Source organism: Glycine soja, chromosome 16, assembly GCF_004193775.1.
Source record: "Glycine soja cultivar W05 chromosome 16, ASM419377v2, whole genome shotgun sequence".
In the NCBI taxonomy this organism is placed as follows: Eukaryota; Viridiplantae; Streptophyta; class Magnoliopsida; order Fabales; family Fabaceae; genus Glycine; species Glycine soja.
Genome location: NC_041017.1, coordinates 36,523,287 through 36,546,784, shown reverse-complemented (window position 1 = coordinate 36,546,784; position 23,498 = coordinate 36,523,287). Strand labels below are relative to the sequence as shown.

At 33.9% G+C, this 23,498-nt stretch overlaps 3 protein-coding genes across 4 annotated transcripts; 1 reads left to right on the top strand and 2 right to left on the bottom strand.

The window, feature by feature from the left end:
- Positions 1–1,822: 1,822 nt before the first annotated feature.
- On the bottom strand, positions 1,823–5,483 carry LOC114390581 (calcium-dependent protein kinase 26-like). Its single transcript, XM_028351364.1, has 5 exons — positions 5,217–5,483; positions 3,854–4,774; positions 3,449–3,745; positions 2,612–3,019; positions 1,823–2,531 (listed from the first exon to the last, which is right to left on the bottom strand). Exons 2-5 carry the CDS (start codon positions 4,437–4,439, stop codon positions 2,266–2,268), a joined length of 1,557 nt encoding a protein of 518 aa, XP_028207165.1. The 5' UTR covers positions 4,440–4,774; positions 5,217–5,483; the 3' UTR covers positions 1,823–2,265.
- A 3,475-nt stretch (positions 5,484–8,958) lies between these two features.
- Positions 8,959–14,965, top strand: LOC114391179 (zinc finger CCCH domain-containing protein 48-like). 2 transcript variants are annotated; one of them, XM_028352196.1, is made up of 9 exons: positions 8,961–9,748; positions 10,438–10,533; positions 11,441–11,530; positions 11,706–11,807; positions 12,466–12,612; positions 12,743–12,862; positions 12,956–13,015; positions 14,069–14,166; positions 14,408–14,965. In XM_028352196.1, the coding sequence occupies exons 1-9, from the start codon at positions 9,323–9,325 to the stop codon at positions 14,550–14,552; spliced, it is 1,284 nt and encodes a 427-aa protein (XP_028207997.1). In that variant the 5' UTR covers positions 8,961–9,322; the 3' UTR covers positions 14,553–14,965. The 2 variants fall into 2 exon arrangements, with proteins under 2 accessions (XP_028207998.1, XP_028207997.1); XM_028352197.1 differs by lacking the exon at positions 12,956–13,015 and having other exon boundaries at positions 8,959–9,748.
- A 1,483-nt stretch (positions 14,966–16,448) lies between these two features.
- Positions 16,449–21,300, bottom strand: LOC114391180 (sorbitol dehydrogenase). Its single transcript, XM_028352198.1, has 6 exons — positions 21,093–21,300; positions 20,882–20,949; positions 20,125–20,361; positions 18,412–18,702; positions 17,704–17,891; positions 16,449–17,022 (listed from the first exon to the last, which is right to left on the bottom strand). The coding sequence occupies exons 1-6, from the start codon at positions 21,208–21,210 to the stop codon at positions 16,830–16,832; spliced, it is 1,095 nt and encodes a 364-aa protein (XP_028207999.1). The 5' UTR covers positions 21,211–21,300; the 3' UTR covers positions 16,449–16,829.
- Positions 21,301–23,498: the final 2,198 nt, after the last annotated feature.

Genomic DNA, 23,498 nt, shown 5'->3' with positions numbered 1-23,498 from the left:
TGGAAAAATGTGTAGATAACAATAAGTTTAGCAAGTATAAAATTAACATATATATGTATTATTTAAATGCTTATATCCACAATTGTTGATTAAGTTAATGATAAGTTAGCAAGTATAAATTTTAATGTTTGGAATTCTAAAGGATGATAATTGTTCTTGAAGTGTAATAAGGCTAAACAACTCTACTAGGCATATTACTAGCTCCTGTACCCTCACCAGCCACTCGACTTACCTTTATACATGACAATCTTCAAGGATAAATTAAATGTGGTTGTCGCATGACTATCAATCTTTGAAATCACACAACCAATGCTGTGAATCATATGCAACCTCTACAAACATAAGCCCTACATATGAAAGACTATCATTGTAATTTCTTCAACGAATTTTTTGGATGAGAAGTAATAAACTATAGATGAAGAACCACTGAATACACCATCAGCATTCTCTATAAAAACCCTATGACAACCTCAACCGTACATGCATTATTCATACATTAATAACATTATTTTAATTGAATTTTGACTTGAGTAGTCTCTATAGGTCCATTCCCACTCTCCAATACATGAAGGAAAACCACGCTAAAACAATGACAAAATCTTCTATAATAGACCTGTGGCAATTCATACTAGTACCATCAATTTCTTACAGATCATTACTTGAGTCCAAATTTAAACTCATTTAATGGATAAAATGCTTTACTCATTTCTAATAAATTTATAAATATTCATTAAAAAATTTAGTCTAACTATGATCTCTAATTCATACTCATAAATGAATTTATATCTTGGATTTCAAATATCTTACAATACACCAAGAAGATTTTGTCGTTAATAAAGTAATCAAGCTGCCTTATAGAGTAACACTAACTAACACCTCAACTCCATTTTACTACTACCGTTTTCGCAACACTAACCCATATGAATTATTTATGTAGAAGCCTACGATAGATTACAAAGACAAATCAAGTTCGATAAAATACTAAAAATACCCGTACAGATGAAAACGTGACTACGAAAATAACATTAAGAAAAAGATGTTGGAATCACGAAGTCGTCATGGTTGCCATAAATCAAAATCATTTCCATCGAGACCTTAATACATGCCATTTATAATATAATATACTACAAAAGGTGGCATTGACTTTTGGCCTAACAAATGATGACAAACCTACCCACCCTCCTCTTCCCTCCCACATGTGGCTATGTACAGGTTACAACGATTAATCATTGTTGAGTTGAGATGTCACGGACAATTGATTACAACCATCACCAGCTGGCTTAGTGGCTCAACACATTTAATTCTACTACTAGGGGAATCCTTCTTCTTGTCCATAAAATTTAGACATAACGCAGATTTCAACAAAAAGGAAAAATAAGACGAAAAACAAACTGTACCAAAATGTAAGGGCCAGGTGCAACCCAACACTTGTTAATATGTGGACAGCAACAAATGAATGAAATGATAGAACCTAAGTTCATTAATTGTCACGAAAAATATCAGCATTTACTAAGTACAGCTTAGTTCATAAGTAAACTACTAGTACTATTTATATATAAAAAAAATCATAAATTGTACCGTAATATATAAATACGACTTTTAAAATAAATATTACAAAATTAATAATCTTACCGGTTTATAATTAAATAACAATTTACAAGACTTATAAGCATTCTAGGTAACTTCATTTTGAAATCCAAAATTAAACTAAACAAGAAGATTAGTATTAGTTAGAGTTTCTTTTGATGCAGAAAGGAGACAAGCACAAAAGCTAGATCATTTTGAACCACACAAAATTGTCTAAAAAATTAACAAATAAAAGTATAAAAAATATCAGTTATACTAAACCAAACACACACTAATAGTGATAGTGATACTGATACATCAAGATGACTGGAATACATCAGATTAAGACAACTGGAGCATACATCAAGATCAACTTCATTTACAATCCAGGCTGAATGAATGCCGTCAGGCTTTTACTCACACTCAAGGCAAATAACATGAGACGGAAAAAAGGAGGAGAAAAAGTGAAAAACAAGAAAGTGAGAAATTAGATAGTACCACTTCTCAATCAGACACACCATTAAGCCACTACCAAAACTAAACAAAACTTTGCACCAGCCAGAAGACAGTTAACATTAACAACAACGCAAATAAGGAAAACATATACAATGCGTTAGCTGAGCAAAATTTGCGTCAAGTATGCTGCAATTTAGGCACGGCATGAAGCAATCCGATTAACAAGTCAAGTCTTCTATCCGCTTAGCAGACAAGAGATGATCTCAAAGATGTAGGTAGTTGAGTGCATGATGACCAACGAATGACTGATTCAGTCACCATAAGGTCAAGTTGCTCACACTCACCTAGTCCAATTGTCCTGTTTCTCTTGCTGTGGATTCCCAATACCTTATGTCCATTCATTCCGCTTGCCCTTTTGGCCTCTACAGGCTTGCGATCCGTTTCTTTAACCTCACGTCCAACGCAAAGAGGAGAATCTTGTAGCATAAGCAATTTTCCCAAGTTTGTTTCTGCATAAAATTGCAAACAAGATCAGACCAGGAAGCTAAGAAATAGTAAAGACGATGAAAATAAAAGGCTTTAAGCATACCTCCAGCAATTGCATTTACATCTGCCATGTTAGCTGAGCACTCTAATTTACAACTCTTTTGCTCAACAACAGAACTGGGGCTGAGGAATGAAAAGCTAAGCATTGAGGGAACGGGAGAACAAAATTCCAAATCAGGGGAATCGCCTGCACTCTTGAATGAAAACCCACCAGAAACTAGACATGGAGTGACTGGTTCCACCAAAAAAGAGGAAAATGATGATCTGCAAGTGAATGTAGGTGATTGAGCGTCACAAGTAGGTGAGCTGGCACCAAAACTGATGTCCTGACTCCTGGACATTAAAGAGGCAGAGAATGAGCTGCCACCAGCATTCCATTCTTCACAATTTCGGATTTTACATTCACTTAGCTGTTCAGGATTTGTTTGGTTGCATTCCATCCAGTAATGATCTAGAAGGGGAAAGTTCAGAAAAAAAATAGAGAAACATATTCATTTGAACACACACCATAAATGACATAATATGATGGATTTCATACAGTAAATAAAACCTATTAGTTTTAATAGCTTTTGGAGTTAGAGAGTGTGGTGCCAGCATTTCTCTTTGGTGTTATGGCATAACTTTATTGCTGAGCCCTTTGTCATAATCTAAATGTTCAGAACTTTCAGATTATTGGTTCAATAAGCATAATTAGCATATTCCTAATGATCTTTTTATGTTCAATTTTATGATACTCTCTCTATATATATATATATCAGTTGAACGATTGGTCATTATTATCCTGTTTGGCAAAAATGCTATCTTAACTCCAATGTGAAATCTAAATAAAACAACTTTGGCAGATAGGCATTAGCAAGGGGAAGAAAAGAAGTAAGCTTACCTAAAACCTCTCGGGCAGTGAGCCTTCGAGATGGGTCTGTGGAGAGCATTCCCCTGATCAAATCCTTAGCCGATTCAGAAATGCGATCCCAAGGTTCCGATGGAAACTTCAGGGAGGCAGCTTTAACGGCTTCAAAAATTCGCGATTTAGTCTTTCCCCAAAATGGAGGCATCCCACTCAACAGAATGTAAAGAATAACACCAGCACTCCACACATCAGCAGCCTGGTTATATGCACCAGCTAGTACCTCTGGAGCTATGTAGAATGGACTCCCAACTAACCCATGCAAACTCTGACCTGCTTAAACAAATCCCAATACTTGAAGATGAACATCACACATATTCATAGGAGCAACCAAAATTGAAAAAAAGATTATAAAACGCAAATTGAAGAGAAAGTAAGTACCAGGCTTGATGTAGGTTGCAAGCCCAAAATCTGCCAATTTAATAGGAGATGAGGAAGATCTTGTTGCCAAGAGAATGTTCTCAGGCTTCAAATCTCTGTGAACAACCCCGTTTTCATGACAATACAAAACCACCTGCATAAGGTGCCTAAAGAGAACCCTAGCATCAGATTCCGAAAACCATCCATGCTTCTCTAATCTGTGAAACAGCTCCCCTCCAGCACAAAGCTCCATCACCAGGTGAACAAAACCTTCCTCTTCATAAACCGCCTTGAGATCCACAACATTGGGGTGCCCGGATAGCCTAGCCATTATCTCTATCTCAAGTTTGACACTCTTCAAATCATCCGAAGTAACCAACCTATCTTTAGCAATTGATTTGCAGGCCAAAACCTCTCCTGTCAACTTGTCAGAACATGTCCTTATTACACCAAACTGTCCCCAACCCAATTGCTCGCCGAGAATGTACCGATCCTTTAAATTAGAGATGTGACTTATGTCCAATATGGTCTCAGTCAAGCCTGCTACTTTGTAACAATTGTATGAAGCACAAGGTTCATTGCTGCTGTTGCTATTGGCAACAGCCATACCAATTCCCTCCCTCCTCAACAAACCAAGAAATATAACAAGTAACTACTCAATTTGCTTACCTCAACAAAACTCTTGTTGAATACTCTTGTTGAATTGTTAAACCTGCAGTTCAAGACACAGAACCAGCCTCTTCACCAAAATAAAACAAAGGTCAACCTTTGTTTTTTCTCACTTACACAACAAAACCTTCCATTTCAGAGTCAAAATCTTTGAACAAGCTTAACGACGTTATATTTGACAAAGAAAACACACACCATATGGCACACGATACCATGAATCTGAACCAGTCAGAACTCAGGACCACTTTTCTCCCTTCTCCCAAGTCACTTGATCTACAGAAAAAAATAACAATGAGACTCACATCAAACCCTTCACAATACTAAGAAAATAAAAAACTAAACATGCTCACAGCAAACATTAACAACCCCCTCTCCCAATCACACACCCAGATCACAAGTCACAATAATTAGAAGATTCAACCATCCCCAGCTTCAAATTTCACACAAAAAAAAAACTAGTGACAGATTCTTCTAGAACTAGCACACACCCAACTGAAAAACCAAATAAAAAAACATTTTTTAAGCCACCAACAGCAAATTCCAACCCGAATCACTTCCATAGCAATCCTCAATAAACTCCAGAATGACAAAACCGCAAGCCCAGAAGGAAAAACCGCACAGAAACAATACAACAAGTGAAAACAGCACAAACACATCAAAGTCCACCAAAAAACATACCATCCCAGCCAGATCCACCACAAAGAAGAAAACTCACCTGCTGCAAAGAGAAACCTTAACAAGTGGAAAAGGGTGGGTCTGAGGAGAGAGGAAGGGAAGAGAGAGAAAGAGGCCGTTGGAGCAGTGGTTGAACTCCGCGGAAGAGAGAGCAACCATGGGACTCCAAAGAGGGACCTCTTATGAGAGTTGAGAGACTCAACACAAACACTAACAACAATAAACAGTAACACCAACTTTTGTTGTTGTGTTTTGTTGCTGCTGCTTTGTTTGGTTGAGACTTTTTGAAATTGAAGGCTCCTCGGACGCCAACACCGACTTCTAATTTAGTTTAATGAAATCCCCTCCCACTTCACACTCATTGTTACCACCAGATTCTGTGTTTTTTTTTTATGTTATCTAATAATAATTTATCTTATGATAAATTTATTTACTTTTTAAGATAAATATTTTAAGAGTTTTATCAAGTGAATTGTGATTAATTAGTATGTAAAATCATTTTATACCAATAGTGACTATATAACCATTTTTGGTCTTAAATTAGAGTACACAAGTGTCTTTTTATGTATTACATCAGAAATTAATTTTGTTGGTAATGGATGACTATCAATTATTTTTATTTATATAAATGCAGTGAAATTTTATATCACTGAATTAATCTTATATAACTAAAATAATAATAATAATAATAATAATATGAGAAAAAGAAAATGAATAAATTGTACAGGTAGTCTACTGGTTTTTTATAATAAAAACAACAAGATTTTAACCTAAAATCTTATGCAACTATCCCAACTTTAACCACGAAGTGAACCCTTGTACCCTTGTGTGTTTAGAGGGTAGTATACTAATAATGTATTTGAATAATAATGTATAGAATTAATTCTACTTCACCATGGAACTAACTTAATTAATTAAATAGGATGGATATATTGTTATCAATCCTCCTCTAATATTTTCTTTGATCCCTATAAATACAAAATATTTACTCCAAAAAAATCATGATAATACCATAAAAAATAGAAACAATTATTTATAATACCATGGAAATGTCTAAATGAAAGATTAAAAGAGTGAGAATCTCATTTATGATTAGAAAAACATATTATATTATGAATTTAATTCAAATTTTAAATTATTTTTATTATTATTTCATTATAAAATATTAAATACGGTAAGTTTGTTAATTTTATAACTATTGTTTTAAAATTCATAATTTTAACTTATTATGAGTGCAGAAAATTAGATTCTTGCTCTATTGCTTGTGTTTTTGGAATTGATGTTTTGGTGGTAGTGGCTTCATCTCTAGCGACACGTTTGCGTTGTTGCTGTTACTGAGTCCAACTATTGTTTCTAGAATTCTAGAAAATTAGAGTCTTGCTATTGATTTTATTTTTTAAGCTCTCTTCCGTTTCCAGAAAATATTAATTAGTAAATGATTGCCTTTGCAAATATTTTAGATTTTATTTATTTTATATCTTTAAAAGATGTAATGAAACAATGTTTTGTAAAAAAAAAATCAATTTTAAAAATGTTTTAGTTGACTGTCTCCTTCTTCTTAACAAAACCTTAAACCTTTATGGATTAATACATAATAATTGCTAGTCATGACATTCTTAAGGTACATGGTAAGAGTGATAGCTAGTTTAACTTCTTTTTAGGATGCGTTTAACTTTAATTTACAACAATTAGCTACTTTTTATAAGCAAAAGGATGAAATTACATAATAACTGTCCATCACAACATTCTTAAGAAAGGTGTGTGGATTAGTATTAGAAATATTATAATTTTCCATCATATTTTTTTTTCTTTCTTAATTTTTAATTTGTTTTAAATATATGAAAAATACATTTCAAAATAAAAAAAAAAACCTTTTATGTCCATAATTACCTTTGCCATTTTGAGTGGTGTCAATAATTTGTATTTTCATATCAAAACAAATTTTTTTTTTTTTTGGGAAAAAAATGTAAATTATATTAAACCCCCAAAATGATACAATAATAAACGGGGCATACCCCGCAGTTAAAGAAAATCAAAAGTCTCCCTAATACAAGAAGACCTATATCAAGATGCTAAAACAAATGCAACAGGTGCGCTTGTATATACATAAGAAACTTAATCTTGCTAATAACCTCTATTACAGAAAATTGATAATCTTCAAAAATCAGCTTGTTCCTAGACAGCCAAATGCAGTAGACTGTAATTGTTATAGCCAGACAACGTAATTTTCCTTGAACACCTTATGTAGATCTACCCCTAACTAAAGAGTCAGTAATGCCTTGTAAAGAAGTGAAACGCTTGCGGAAAGGAGCCAAATCACGAATGTGAGCCCAAACTTGAAGAGATTTTCTGCAAGAAAAGAACAAATGAGCATTTGACTCAGGCTCATTTGAACATAAAGGACAGAGGGAACCCTTGTTCAAAAAAGCAACTTTGTCAAGAGTAAGCAGTCGATTCCTTTTAGCAAGCCACAAAATGAAAGACATCTTAGGGGGGATTGTTGGGTTCCATATAACAGAACACCAACTAACAGTAGGCTTGACACCTCTAATGTATTCATAGACTTTGCCAACAAGCAATTGTTCATTGGTGCTCCAAGATTGAATCCTCTTTTTGACTCCTTCTATACTTAGCTCTTTAGAGATAATAAAGTCCCTTATTTGAATGATTTTCTTTATCAAAACTGAATCTGATGAAGAAGTATTGTAATTCCACACATCGCTCCCTCTGAAATAGTAATGGTGAACCCACCGAACCCATAGAGAATCTTTCTTATAATGAAAGTCCCACAGGATACGGGAAAGAAGCGCAAGGTTTCAGTCCTTGAGATTAAAAAGGCCTAAACCCCCTTCTTTTTTCGGAGAACAAACTACTGACCAAGCAACCAAGGGCTTGTTTTTGCCAATATCCGCTTTGCCCCACAAAAAATTACGGCACGAAGCGTTGATCTGATCAATAACAGATTGCGGCAAAGGAAAAATCCTCATCCAGAAATTCACAATTCCTTGAATAACCGCTCTGATCAACTCTAACTTACCTGCATAAGATAAAGACTTTTTGTTCCATCCCTGAATCAGACCAGTAATCTTGGAAAGCAAGAGAGCATAATGACATACATTTAATCTACAAAACAATTTTTTTTTTTTGTATGTATCATGTATATGTATTTGTATGAAAATATAAGATTGGTTGGATGATAAAAAAAAGAAGATAAAGTCATCAATTTGATTTTTTTTATTAATAAAAACTAACAATTAGCATTTGCAAATAAAATATATATGTATATTTACCAAATTGAACAAGAAGAATAAGTAAGAAGCAAACAAACACACTTATGCACCATCTTCAATTGTGGAAGCAAGAACACAAGGAAGAAAGAGAGACAAACAAAGAGAAAACCATCATAAAGAAAGGAAGTGCCAAGATTTAGGTTTAGTGTTAAATTAATAAAATTAAAATACTAATGATATATTTTAGAAATTTTGACTGCATTTAGTGTACTCCAAAAAAAAATATTTTGAAATCTTCAAATTAAATACAGAAGAAAAATTCAATATATACTTTGAATACCATTGAATATATATTTTTTCACAAAAAATATAACATTCCTTTTCTTTTCTTAAATAAAAGAAGAAGAAGAAGAAGTCATACATATGCTTTGATACACAATGACCAGGGATACAAATGATTTGGATTAAATCGAGTTTTATTTATTTTTTAACCCAATTCATTTGATTGGATTTATTTTTTCATCTGTTAACTTGGATCCATTTACACTTGCTCTCTTAACATGTTCTGGCATGCTCAAGTCAGGACAGTTCCGTAATTCCACCAGGTTTCTACAGACCTCAGTCGCGGCTTACGTGTAGTTCCCCAACTCTGTTGCTCGATTCAATTCATCACTCTCTTCCTCACGAACCCTAATCCCTAATCTCATCATCTATTGAGGTTTCTCATCTCATTCTTCACTCCTTGATGATCGCACTCTACATTTCCCTTCCTCCCCTTCTCAATTCCCCAATCAATAGCAACCCTCGATCCCTTATTCCTCTTCCAATCGCACCTAAAGATAAAGAATAAATACTCGTTCAAACCCCCAAATCCCTGAATCCCAATTCACTTTATCACACACTCTCTGTTTCGATCATGGACGTGGACGGTGGCAACAAGCGCGTGTACAACCGCCTCGGTGGGGACGCCAAGCACCAGAAAGTGTGCTTCCACTGGCAAGCGGGCAAGTGCAACCGCTACCCGTGCCCCTTCCTGCACAGCGAATTGCCCGCGAATTCTCACCACGCCAATGGCGCCTCCTCGAAGCGGGCATACGACAATTCGGGCTTCTCGGGCCCGCGCCGCAGCCCCAGTTTCAACAACACGTGGGGCCGTGGCGGGAGCCGTGGTGGCGGTGGTGCCGGTGCCGGTGCCGGTAGAGGGGTGGTGGTGAAGGCGGAGAAAGTCTGTAATTATTGGATTCAGGGGAATTGTAGTTATGGAGAGAGGTGCAAGTTCCTTCACACTTGGAGTGTGGGGGATGGGTTTTCTTTGCTGACCCAGCTTGAAGGGCATCAGAAGGTAACCAAAAAAAAAGGTTTTTATTGGATAATTATGTTAGTATATAGTATAGGATTCGAAGCCACTAAATGTAACGGTAAAGTAATTAATCTCAATCAACTGTAAATGAGAAAATCAATGATGGATATTGATTTGTTACGCACGTATGTGTGATGTTGACCGTTGATTTGCTCATCAATGACTGAAATTAGGTACTTTACTGATATTGACAGTTGATTGTACTTTATAATAAAGTGATTTGCCTACTTTGGAGGAACTGCATTCTATAGTGTACACTCTGCTTGATAGTGAAAGGTTTTAAATTACGGTTATGGTTGCAGTTTTGTTGTGATCCTTGATGTTGTGGGAAATTGTGGACAAATGTGGCCATTATTGTGGTTGCGGTGGTGTCTCCAAAAACCTCGATGATGTGATCAAAATTGCGGTTGTGGGCTGTTTCCTTGAATCATTTCAAACCCGTGCTTGATAACTTATTTATCATTGGATTTTATGGTATATGTGTGTTTTTAATTCTAATCGTGTTTTAAATGGTATATAGGGCTAAGTGTGATGTGTGAACTGGGTTTGCGTTAATGTTACTCTGTGAAAATTTTGATATTTGATATCCTGTTTACAAGTAAGTGTGTGTTTGTGTGTCTGTTTGGTGATTGGTGTTGATGGGATGAATTGTGGTTTTGTTGAATGAACAGGCTGTGAGTGCAATTGCCTTTCCCTCTGGTTCAGATAAGCTGTATACCGGAAGCACTGATGAGACTGCAAGGATTTGGGACTGCCAATCTGGAAAGGTGGTTATTATTTGTTTCGTGTTTTCTTTTCTAGGGGCAATTTTTGTTTCAATTTTAAAGTTACAGACAACTTTTCTTTTTCCACTAATGTTAAGCTTCATGATTTTGTTTGTATCCTTGGAATAGGAGAATCTTTTTTATTACTTTAAGTTTCAATTTGAATTGTTTGCTTATTCTAGGTGAAGCATGTCTTGTTCCATCATGATGCATGTTTGACTGCTAGGTCGAATCATATAGTTGTATAACTTGTATTTGCTGCTTTGTTATTGTGGTCTTGATACATTTAATAGCACAATTAGTTTGTTTATTTCTTTTACATCAAATTGTTTGGTTGCATTTTTTTATGAAACTATTATGTTTGTATTGGTTCCTAGATATATTAGTTCTCTTAGGTATTTGATCACTTTTGAACTTTGAAAATTTCCTCGGGGAACTATTTTTGGATTTGGGTTGCATTTTCCATTTTTTGAAATTGAAAGCCAAAGTATGTGATTCTCTCCAATAGAATAGTTACTTTGACAAAAGGGAAGCTCTAGATGATCAACCATAATTTTGCTTTAACCCTTCTACATTCCAATTTTTGCTGCTTACACTCCAATACTCATGTTTATGTTATAACAAACTTTTTTGGCATATGCATATTTTATGCCTGATGATCAGTGCCCGACACTTTTCTCTATGATACTTTTATGTGAAACGGGGATATTTTTGGTGTAACACAGGATTGTAGTGTTCTTTATTTTCTCAATTATTTCAATTGGCTTCATTTTTCTCCTCTCTATTTTGATTTCAGACTTCAAAATCAGCAGTGAACATTGTATTTTTCTTTTAAGCTTTTATAGTTTTCTTTTGAGCTTATTGGAGTGGTGAGATTGTCTTGATTTCGTTTGTCGATGCTCCTTTGCAGTGTGTAGGTGTGATCAATCTTGGTGGTGAAGTAGGTTGTATGATCAGTGAAGGCCCTTGGGTCTTTGTTGGGATACCCAATTTTGTCAAGGTAAGAAAGAACACAAATAGGGATCTCTTTTTGTTTTTCTCTCATTTTGTACTGTCAATTTTTAAACAAAGTATATCTCTCTAATTTAGTGACATGTTTTTGCCAAGGTATGCTCTTTCCACTGCTTATAACATCATAATTAATGTTATTTTGGTTAATGATATTGGTGCTGCAGGCCTGGAACACACAAAATTTATCAGAGCTAAGTCTTAATGGTCCTGTTGGACAAGTATATGCACTTGTTGTGAATAATGATATGCTCTTTGCTGGTACACAGGTAAATATTTTCTTTTCCTTTGACAATGTTTTGTTTTATTTAGAGTCATGCTTTATTTTTTGATGCAGTAGTCCTGATTTAAATGTTGATTATGCTTAGGACCTGTTAGATGAGATGATAAAGTGCATTTTCATCTGTGTTTACATGGATTAGACTTTACTGATTATCAGCTAATGACTAGCACTGATTACTAGCTAATAAAACAACTCAGATTAGTCTTTTAGGCAATGTGATTGGCCAAGAAGATTTGTCTTATGCTTAGTTGGGCTTTAGGTGTGACAAAATGGTATTGAAGCAGTCATCACCTGGATATGTGGGATATTCCAGATTACTGGTGGATATCTTGGATTAGTCTATAGGCCATTGATTGTGTCTAAGGAGGACTTATTGGGGATTTGTTTCGGGGAGACTGTGATGATCTGTTTAAACTCTTTAGTTATTAACTATTAAGTCAGCTGGGTGCCTTTTAACTCCTAAACAGTAAATGAATTTATAATGTCTTGTGAAATATTTTTGTTAAACTGGACCAAACATGTTTCAAAGCCTTTTTTTTTTTATTATTGAAAATGAAAACAGAATACACAAGAAAAGGTTCTCACTTGTCTACATATTTGTAATATCATTTTTTTTTATCTCAAATGAAATACTTCTCCTGCAGGACGGATCTATATTGGCATGGAAGTTTAATGTAGCTACCAACTGCTTTGAGCCGGCTGCATCACTTAAAGGTCATTCTCGGGGTGTTGTTTCATTAGTTGTTGGTGCCAATAGACTTTACTCTGGTTCAATGGACAATACAATAAGAGTAAGTTTACATAAGCTCTTTGCCATAAATGCCTGATTCATTTTCCTTTAGACTCTAAGTAATGTATTAATAGGTTTTGTTTTATTTTGTTAATTTGGTACATTTCTTCCAACTGGTTTATGTCTTTTAGGTATGGAACCTTGAAACCTTGCAGTGTTTACAGACACTAACAGAGCACACATCTGTTGTGATGTCTGTTCTCTGCTGGGACCAATTCCTTTTATCTTGTTCATTGGATAAAACAGTGAAGGTTGGTTTTCACACCATTTACTGGTTATATATGTATTGACTATATGCAAGTTCTGGAATTATTATTTGTTTAACTTTTATTTGATTTATGCAGGTATGGTATGCTACTGAAAGCGGAAACTTGGAAGTGACATATACTCACAACGAAGAAAATGTATTTGTTAATTTAATTACTTTTTCCCCTGGATAGTTGTTTCTATTTTAATATGATATTGCTTGTCCAGGTTGAAATGATGTTTTCTCAGAATTGTGTGGAATCAATTCTTACCTCTGCTATCAATGTTCCAGCTACTACTCTTTTGAATTAATGGTTTTAGAAAATATAAGAAATGTGCTCAAGTTTCTGATGATGAAATTGGCTCAGTATTGCATACAACCAGATAGGTACTTGACCAGAAAGGGGCATAATGGCATATAGATGTTGTAGCTTAGTTTTTAAAGTCATTCCTTGGTGATAATACTATTCTAAATATTTCCATCCTCACAAATAATGAGGCATAGGAACCAGATACAAAATAAAAAATGACTCAAATCTGGATATAGCAACTAAAGCAGCCTTGTATAGGGCAGAATTAATGAGTTATAAGCCAAAGGGAAAGAAGTTTTGGAGTTGGAGATTCATTTGTATTTGAAGTAGAGAGAGAACAAGAAATTACCATTACTTTTAAGTTTTTTTTTTTCCTTCAATTTCTCAGACAACATTTCCTACTTCACTAACTTCAAGAAGCTATGCAGCTGGAATTAAGTGTCCTATTACTTGGAACACTTCTGATAAGTGGGGTTAATGGAAAGTCTGGGTTTCGTAAAAAGGAGCACGATGTCTAATCCTTTAACCCAATCTATTACTTATGAGAAAAAGGGGACCAAGTCACCAAAATGAATAAAGGGGGGCAAGTCCAATATTTGCCTATATTTTATTTATAGTAACTAGAAACATCTAGGAGGGTGGGGACGTGGCCCATGCTTTCCACTCTGCATCTGTAATTGCTGCTATCCCCTATACTTCAATGAGCTATTTACACATTTTATATTTCTAAGTGCACTCATTTGCTGCACTATCATTTTCAAGGGATATTATCTTTTAGTTCTTATATAACTATTCTTCATTCTAAACAGTAATTATTTGCACATGAAATTTGGCTTTGTGGAATTGTTAAGTGTGTGAGATGATTTTCACAAAATTTCTGATGTTGTTATCGGTGTGCAGGGTATACTTACCCTATGTGGGATGCATGATTCACAAGGCAAACCCATTTTGCTGTGCGCTTGCAATGATAATACTGTGCACCTCTATGATCTGCCATCGTAAGTAGTTGACTTCCTATTCATGCTCTCATTTGATTCACTACAAAATACAAAGCAAGTTTTGACCATTTGAAGAGAAATTGTAATAACTTTTCTGTATAAGGAAAACCCATATTTTACCCAAATAGTGTATCAGTTCCTATTTTCTCCACTACTATATTTTCACTGTGACGTTATTTTTTATATCCCCGATGCCTAATAGAAGGGAACTCATTATTCATTGTTTGTCCCATTTCTTCAGATTTGCAGAGAGAGGCAAGATATTGACAAAAAAAGAGGTACGAGCAATTCAGATAGGGCCTAACGGCATATTCTTCACTGGTGACGGTACTGGTGAAGTAAGAGTGTGGAATTGGATAGCGGAGGCAACTACTACCACCCAATAAAGTGGCACTTACAATGTGTTCCATTTAATTGTTTTACTAGTTTTTTTTTCTGGTCTTCCTTTTTGTAATTTTTTAGCTGCAAGAAGGGAATTCGGGCTGAGGTTGGGATTGGGAAGAGGCAGAAAAAGACAGGTAACGGGAGTGTGTAATTTAAGTTTGCAGAAAAAGAGAGGGGAATCTGAGCTGTGGAAGTATCCTTGGCACAAAGCTGTGCTCAAGTAGGCGTGCCTATTAATGTAACATTTTGTGAAATCACAACATTGTTTAGCATTACTTAACACCCTCCAATGCGTATATATACCACCAAAGAAATGTGTTACTTGTTATTTACAAGTAACTGGGAGGTCTTGCATTTTCCTCTGTTGTATTCTTTTCTTGGTGATCATAATAAGCTTGACGAAATATAAATATGATTTAACTCGTTTTCTTTTGAATGCACATACGAAAACTTAGAAAGTCCATTTTAATGTCATGCTATCTTTCTAGAGCTATACGACATAACTTGTCATAACTCCAACAACTCCTTGGTGCTGGAACCTCTACACTTACAAATGGATAACTCTATTATGAATACAATATTATAATACAGTATCCATGGCCCAGAGGGTTTGGTGGCTCCATTGCACTGAGATTGACAGTTGTAGCCATTGGATAAACATGAACCACGTCTAAAGGATGAACCACTTATAGGTTAATGGCTTTTAGAATGGACAATATTAATGACCTATAACTTGTGATTTTGACTTATGGGTTAATGGCTTTTAGAATGTACTGGTGGCGAAGTTGTCCATCATGGACCAGTCCAAAATGATTGGCTGTGGCAGGCCATTTATTTATTCGGTGCATTGTATTTCAGTTCTTTTTTGTTACTTTACTTTTCTTGTTTTTTCAATTGGTAATCAGTTTTATAATTGCAACCAAGTCCTGCTTTAGTAGGGGTGTTCAAAGTAACCACGAGTCTGAACCGTTCCAAATACATTAGTTTAAATTTCAGTATTGTCCAGGTCAAGTAGTCAACTCGATTCATTTAAATCTAATAATTTTTGGTTTGAGTAACAAGTTTTTTCTTCTTTTTATATTTTAAAATTTGCATACCCAATAACACAATCCCTTGTCGTAATATTTTCATTTTTTTAATTATTATTTATATATTTTGTATTTTTTTCATTTCCTTTAGAAAATTTTGTTATATTTTAAGTTATCCAAGTTAGTCTTATCAAGAAAAGTGTTGGACAACTAAAGAAAATAAATGAGTGACTTTTTAATTTTTAAAAAGTAGTTTATCACTTTATTTAAAGCACACTAGCTAGGCTACCAGCTGCTTTGAAATGCATAACTTCATCTTACTCTTTGATTTATGAAAATAAACGAATACAGTAGTTTATTGAAGGCAACACCAAGTCATGAATAACACAAAATCATCCTTTTTAATCTCCTCATTTCGACTGCGGATTCTCTCTCTTTAAAGGCATCATTCTTATCCTTTGAACATCCTTTCTTCCTCTCTGTAACAACTAATAACTAACAAGCTTGGCTGTTGATGTTCTTCAAGAGTTCCAAAGTCAAACTCGTGATGTTTCCCGATTCATTGCTTTCACGACTACACTAAAATTTACCAAACCAGTTTCATAATGTCCTGTGAATTGGTATGCATGAACCAATCTGCGGTTCCCTATTGAAGTGAGGGAATTATGTTTTACTGGTTTTGCCTTCTTTCACATGTCAGTAACCTTTTGCTGCACTACCCTTGAGTGCAGAGAAGACAATATCATTCATAATTTCTAATGAAATTTGGAACGTGGACATATTAGTTCTTCTAATATAAACATTCACTCATTGCCCACAAAGAATTAACAATTGTTGGTCACGGTGGTCCTTAAGCAAAGAACATGCTAATTCCTTAAAATGACTAATGTGGCCAGCAATCATGATTTCTTAAGAACCACAAATAAAGTTTTAGTACATGTTTGGATAAAAGTTGATAGAACCTAAAAGAACTTCTACTTTGGAAGCAACAGTTTGTTATTGTGCATTGAAATTCTCAATTACTACTAGACAAATTTGAGGGTTTACTCATTTACATATTAAGAAAAAGTTTCACCTCATAACTGAATCTGTAGATGCTGCAGTTACCATTCACATGTTTTACAAGTCCTTCTTGAAACCACTTTATTCATAACCCGTGTTATCAATACATTGGTATTTAACATGAGCATGAACATGTAAATTACCTACTTTGTTCAACATACGACAGTTTGTAAAGTCACAGTCCAGTATCTAAAGATTGAACATGACCTTGATGGCGTTACCACCACGAGCACTTGTTTCAAAGGCTTCTTCCACTTCCTTTTGAGAGAATCCAAACCTGTGCGTTATAAGGGGTTTCACATCAATTTTGCCACTCCTTAGAAACTCAAGGCAAAGAGGCCATGTGTTCATATAGCGAAAAACTCCAACCACATCAACTTCCCTGTATTATGTATGATAAACCATCACTATCAACCGTTACATGAAAAATTAAGGCATGAAAAATAAAACAACTCATATGACATGTATTTTTCTTAAATCATTCTGTCATGAAGAAATGCCTATTAAAACGGATATACAATATGTATATTTATTATTTTATCTGGAACCTGTGAAACAATGATATTTCAATTTGCATCATGTATATGTATTTGATACCAACATACTTGGATATATCAGCGGTATGTATCAGTGAAGTATCCAAGCCTTTAAAAATGTGATGAAAATCCAATACAACTACATTTGGAAAATAGAAGCATGTAAAATATAGAAATTTAGAAGCATTGTTTCTTGATGAACCGAAAATGGAAATTGTCTTCTTATGGATGATTTCAAGAAAGGAATGAGACTGAGACTATTCTTATAATGCTAACAATGATTTCTAATTTTTGTTTTGTTTTTAGCAATGTCCAAAAATTATGTTCTTAATTTGAATTTGCAAAATTGCAATTATATATTTTTTATGTTTTATGATTTTTTATACATATGTATTGAACGTGTATCATATCTTATATATTTTTAAATAATCATATCCCCATATTAATAAACATATCGTATCTGTGCATAAATAGTTTGTAAGAAATGACATAAGCTTTTATTTATTTATTATTTTAATAAAATCAACCTTGCTGCAGCTGGGGTGAGTGGGACAGTCATTTCAGAATGTCCCATTCCCACTAGGCAAACTTTGCCACCTGGCTGAGTAGCACTCAGTGCTGTAGACATGGTTTTGTCAAAACCAGCACAATCAAAGGTAACATCTATACCAGCTCCCATAACCTTCTGTATCTGCACAACTTCTTCAGCCACATCCTGCAAAGCAGTGTATTTAAAATATGGTTTGAATGGTACTCATAGAAGCACACAGAAATGCACAGTAAATATATAAATGTGTCACACAAACACATTTAAATGGCATTATTTCAAAAACATATTATAGAAACCAAGCACTAAAACCTGACTACAGAAGGGAGAGTAACAAGTTTTGATGAAACAACAGTTCTTTCAATGAAAAGAACATATAAAATGTAAACAACTAGGTGTCAACTGAATGTAAAGGAAATGATGAATGGAGACAGAAACAGATAGCTACTGAAAGTGAATTGTCAGTTTTCCTTATTACACACCTAGCTCTCGATAGCATTGTGTTAAAATACCAATTTCATTATTTTTTTTTATCAAATCGTTGTTCTACAGCATCAACAGCCACTAAACATACATGCAAATTACTGTAATGACAGATGCAAATAGTGTTGCAGAATGGGATTGTCCAACTTGCTTATTGTTAAAGAAGAAAATATGGAAGACCTTGGAAACTAAGGATTCTAAATACCTTAATGTTTGTTGAGACTTTAATAATATCATCTGCACCAAGAGATTTTGCAACAGATAAACGATGGTCATCAACATCCACAATGACTGTTTTGGGTGCCCCAAACGCACGAGCTGCCAGCATTGTAACAAGTCCTATGGGCCCTGCTCCCATGATCAACACATTTGTTTCTGGTCCAATATTAGCTCTTCTACAAGCATGAACACCAACACTTAAGGGTTCACACATTGCTCCCTCCTCTAGGCTCACGTTGTCTGGCAGCTTAAAACATAGGTCTGCAGGATGCACTATCTGTAAAGAGAAAAAGGCAACTCAAACATGGGTTTTCATTGGAGTTTTCACCACATTTGAGTATATGGACTATAGCATAGTTTTAAGTGTATGGTGCCTAAAATCATGATTATATTGTATTTTATCAGTCATGATCGTGTGAAACAACTATTATCTCAAACTTAAGAATATACAGAAAAAGTTCATTTCCAATGACATGGTCAGAAATCAAAGCAATTGAAGTTTTAAATAGAACATTTTCCAATGAAAAAATCACATATTCACACTGAATAAAATCATATTCAACATTAAGTATGAAACTTGAAGTGCTCAAACTAGCCAGCATATCATCCCTGTAAACTGAGTACATTCAAAGGTTTATGCAATTGAATATTCTCTAAAGAAATCATTTACCTTGTTATAATCATTTTATGGCACAAAAAAGGAAGTAAGGTGATACTTTTACAGCATGGAAATTAGATATATGTATGATTTTTCACTCTGGATTGAATATAACTACATTTATTTTTTAAATCAATTAGTCATTTGAGACGGTAGCATATAGTATATTTCATCCCAGAATTATAAGATATGAAGAGGTCTACACAGAAACATTTCCATTGGTTTTTAAGGTCACAGCTTGATTTTAAAAAGTATACCCTTCAAACTACTGAGTTTGAGCATATATAGCACTGTTGTAGAATCAAGAGTCAAAGTGCACACTGCTTGCTACCATTTTGTTAATGTTAAAGTAAATCTAAAAATATTGACTTTCTATACATAAAAAAATAATGAGAATAAGAACAAAGATGAAATGGAATTTTATATTTTCAGTTTCTTCTTTTAGGTGTTTGATAAATCAATGGCAGGAGAGCGAATTGACAAAGGGACTTCCCACTTGTTATTGAGAGTCATTGACGTGAAACCAGTGGGTCATTGGCTTCATTTTATCATTTTACTTGTTTCTTCAAAAGTTCCATCAATTAACCTATTCTTAATCTGGGAAAAAGAATACTACTGACGCACAACATTGAGGGATATGCCATATCTCTCATGATGATGCATATAACAAATAGTCTCATAGATATAATATACTATGTGCCCAAATAAGCCTATAACCATCCAATTTATATTATTAAATGGTTTGAATTTACACACTTCTAAAATGAAAAGCATTTGTGAAATTATACTGATGATTTGTACAACAGATAACATTACCTATAACCATATAATTTTGAAACTGAAGTCAAGAATATAAGTCAGTCAGAGTTTTTTTTAGGATTCTAAGGCAGTTTTGTTAACTGATGTGGTATTTAATTGCATGAGATTTGACTTGATCTTGTCATTGTTTCTTTCGAATTCTAATTATTTAGAAAAGCCAAGTATACTTCCAGTTGCACATGACTGAAAGAATAATACTCTGAGAAGTGAATTGTTTCAAACCTGATTAGCCAGGGAACCATGAACTGGTGGAGTAGCAAAAAACTTCATATCATCGCATAAGTTATATCGACCGTGTTTGCAATGGTTGCAATGCCAACAACTGATCCCAGGCTCAATTGCCACACGGTCACCAGGCACCAAACTCTTTACCTGACTACCAACTTCTTCTATGATCCCAGCACACTCATGACCAATAACCATTGGTTCTTTAACTATAAAGTGAGCACACCTCAGTGTCTGAAAGTAAATGAAACAACAAAATTTGAAACTTTTCACTAGAGAAAACATAGATAAACGCAGGAAATAAACCCTCCATTTAAAATTTCCAACCAAAACAAGATCTCAAATCCTCGTCTTACCCAAATGTGGAAAATAAAATAATTATCCATCAAATCAATCATAGATTGCTCATTTAACTCAATAGATTTCGTAGCAGATTAATTACAGACATAGATCATCAAACACCTCCAACATAGGATGTGGGTGTTCATGGATTGTATCATATCGGTTTTGAAAAGAAAAACCATCAAATTAAAACACATAAGTTTTCTTAATTCATCATTCAATCAGTTAGTTTTAAAATTTAAATCCAATCCAATCTAAATCAGTTTGGATTGGATCGATTTTTCCGTTTTATTCTGGCTTTTACTTTTCTTTGGAGAAAGTATTAACCAGATAGTAAGATATCTAATAAAAATCACAAAAAATAATTTAAAATATCAAATATTTCATAAGTCATTGTACAACTAATATCTACCTTGAGGTAGTGAACATCACTCCCACAGATACCAACAGCCTTCATTCTAACTCTGACATCATGGGGTCCTTCCAAAACACAGAATTAAGTAAGCAAATGATTTGAAAATAAGCTTGGTGAATACTAAATGCAAATATGCAATCATCATCAATAAAGGAACTTGGAAAAAAAAAAGGAAAAATAAAATGAGGGAGAGAAGGAGAATGAATACCCAAAGTAGGAAGCTTGAAAGGCTGAATCTTGAGAGTGTTCATTCCAACAAGCCAAGCAGCCATATTCTCTTCTTTGCCTTCTCCATGTTCATCAATTGACATTCCCCCCTTACCCATTTCCTCTCTCTCTCTCTCTCTTCTTAGAAAGCTTTCGGAGATAATAAGACTTACGGTACAGTGCTGTCAGTTCTGGCCAAGTGGTTGTGCCATGATATGTTTTTTTATATAGGAAAATTTATAGTAAGTAAATATTTTTATTATATAGATTAGTATGTTAAAATTAAATTTGTAATAAGTAATTTTTTTTACTATATAATTACTCCTTTCGTCACATAATAAGTGACATCTTAAATTTTTTTATTATTGACCTTGACTATGAAATCACAAATTATTGTGATTTTTGCATGTTATTTAATGAGTTTCGCTCCTATTTTTATAATTTAATACATTTTTCATAAAAGTGTAATAAAAAGAACGTGACAGAGTATGTTACCGGCCCTCTTCATATCATAATTTATAACGAGGAAAGTAAATTATTAATAGTTTTTTTTATAGAATTATTAGTCATTTTCTTCATATATTATTAAGTATTATTTATTTTTATCAACAAATGAGTGGTGGTTGTGTTTGATATTGGGTTGTTCTCATCTATAAGCTTCGGTGGTGCATATCCTCTCAATCACTCTCTAGTGCTGTTGGGCTTTCAGATACCGTTGGACCATTCTTCTGTTGGGTTTATTTTATTCACATAATCCTATTTCTCTGGATATTTTTTCTTAGCACGAGACATTAAACTCTGTGGTGCATATATGTGAGAATGATTTTCACTTACCATTTATTAAAAAAATGGTAAAATTGCATTTTTGTCCCTCTAGTTGTTTTAAATTTTGATTTTAGTTTCCTTTTAAAATTATTGACGAATTTTGTTCTCTTATTTTATTCAATCACGCAATCTTCGTCCCCAGTTCAGAATTAGATATTATCCGTGACAAAGGAATGTTGATTGTGTCACTTTCTTATTTTTATTGGATGATAACTGTCACACGTGTCATGTTTGAATATCAAATCTATAGAACATGACATGTAACAGTCATCATCCAATAAGAACATGACACGTGACAGTCAATATTCATTTGTTAATGTCAATGCTTAATTCTGAACTTGAGGATCAAGATTGTATTATGATCGGATAAGATAGGAAGACAAAATTTATCAATAATTTTAAAGAGAGACCAAAATTCAAATAAAAGATAAATTGGGGGATCAAATTTACAATTTTACCTAAAAAATTAACAACTAATAATGTTTAAAGATAATTATATACTGCTGTAAGTTAATATTTAGTGTCAATTACTTCTTTTTAGACTATACTTGTAGTCTTTATAAAAAAATTTATCTAAATATCCTTCAATTGAATAATCTACACCAATTAATTTACGTGTTTAACATATGATTATGTAGAATTGCTTGCCTCAGATAACCCTGAATCCGAGACCCCTTGAGACATTCTCACTGACTATATTTTTAAGAGAACCCAAATCTGATGTTAACAAACCTGTGAGTTCACCAATCTATAAGAACCAAACCCAGGTGCAATAGTTTTAGCACCTACTCTGTTAGTATACTATCATTAAGCAAAGAAACAAAAAACCAACTGATACTATATAGCTTAATAAAATCAAAGTTTTATAGTTTTAAAAAAAATTATTGGTATTTACCAAATCTTATTGGAAAGAGATTCAGATAAGTTATTACAGCAATAGATGGAAATAATCAATGGGATACAAAGAAAGAAGACAGAAGCACTAAAAGGAGGGAACGAAGACAAAGACCATAGATATCATGCACAACAATCAGGTAAAAGTGACAGAAAAATGAGTTATCTACACAGTGTCTCAACCCAAATATCTCAAGAGACAAATCACAAACATGGAAAAGTAAAAGCACATGTAATGTGAGTAATTCCATATACATACCTTGTTGTATTTGTCAAAAAATTCTATCTGCACAACTAAAAAAAACGCTATATGATTAATCAATCAAAGCAAAACAACATCTATAAAATAATTCAAACAACCATATACATTCTAACAAATAACTATCTCCAAGCATTATTATCAGACAGAAATAATAATTATGAATAGAAAAAGAAAATAAAAATGATCAGGAAGAAAGATTTAACTTCACCTTTTGAATCAATATTCTTCCAAAGATCTGAGCTCTTAGTGTTGACATAATTTTCTCCCACACTATGTTCATGTTTATAACAAAAATAATAGTCAAAAGTGGCTCCAGGGCATACAGAACTCCAATTTTACTAAGCTGCTTCCATAACGGCTCAGGTCTAGGTCCAATTAGAACTTCAAAATACTGTCCTAAAAGAACAACAACACATAAGAATGCAT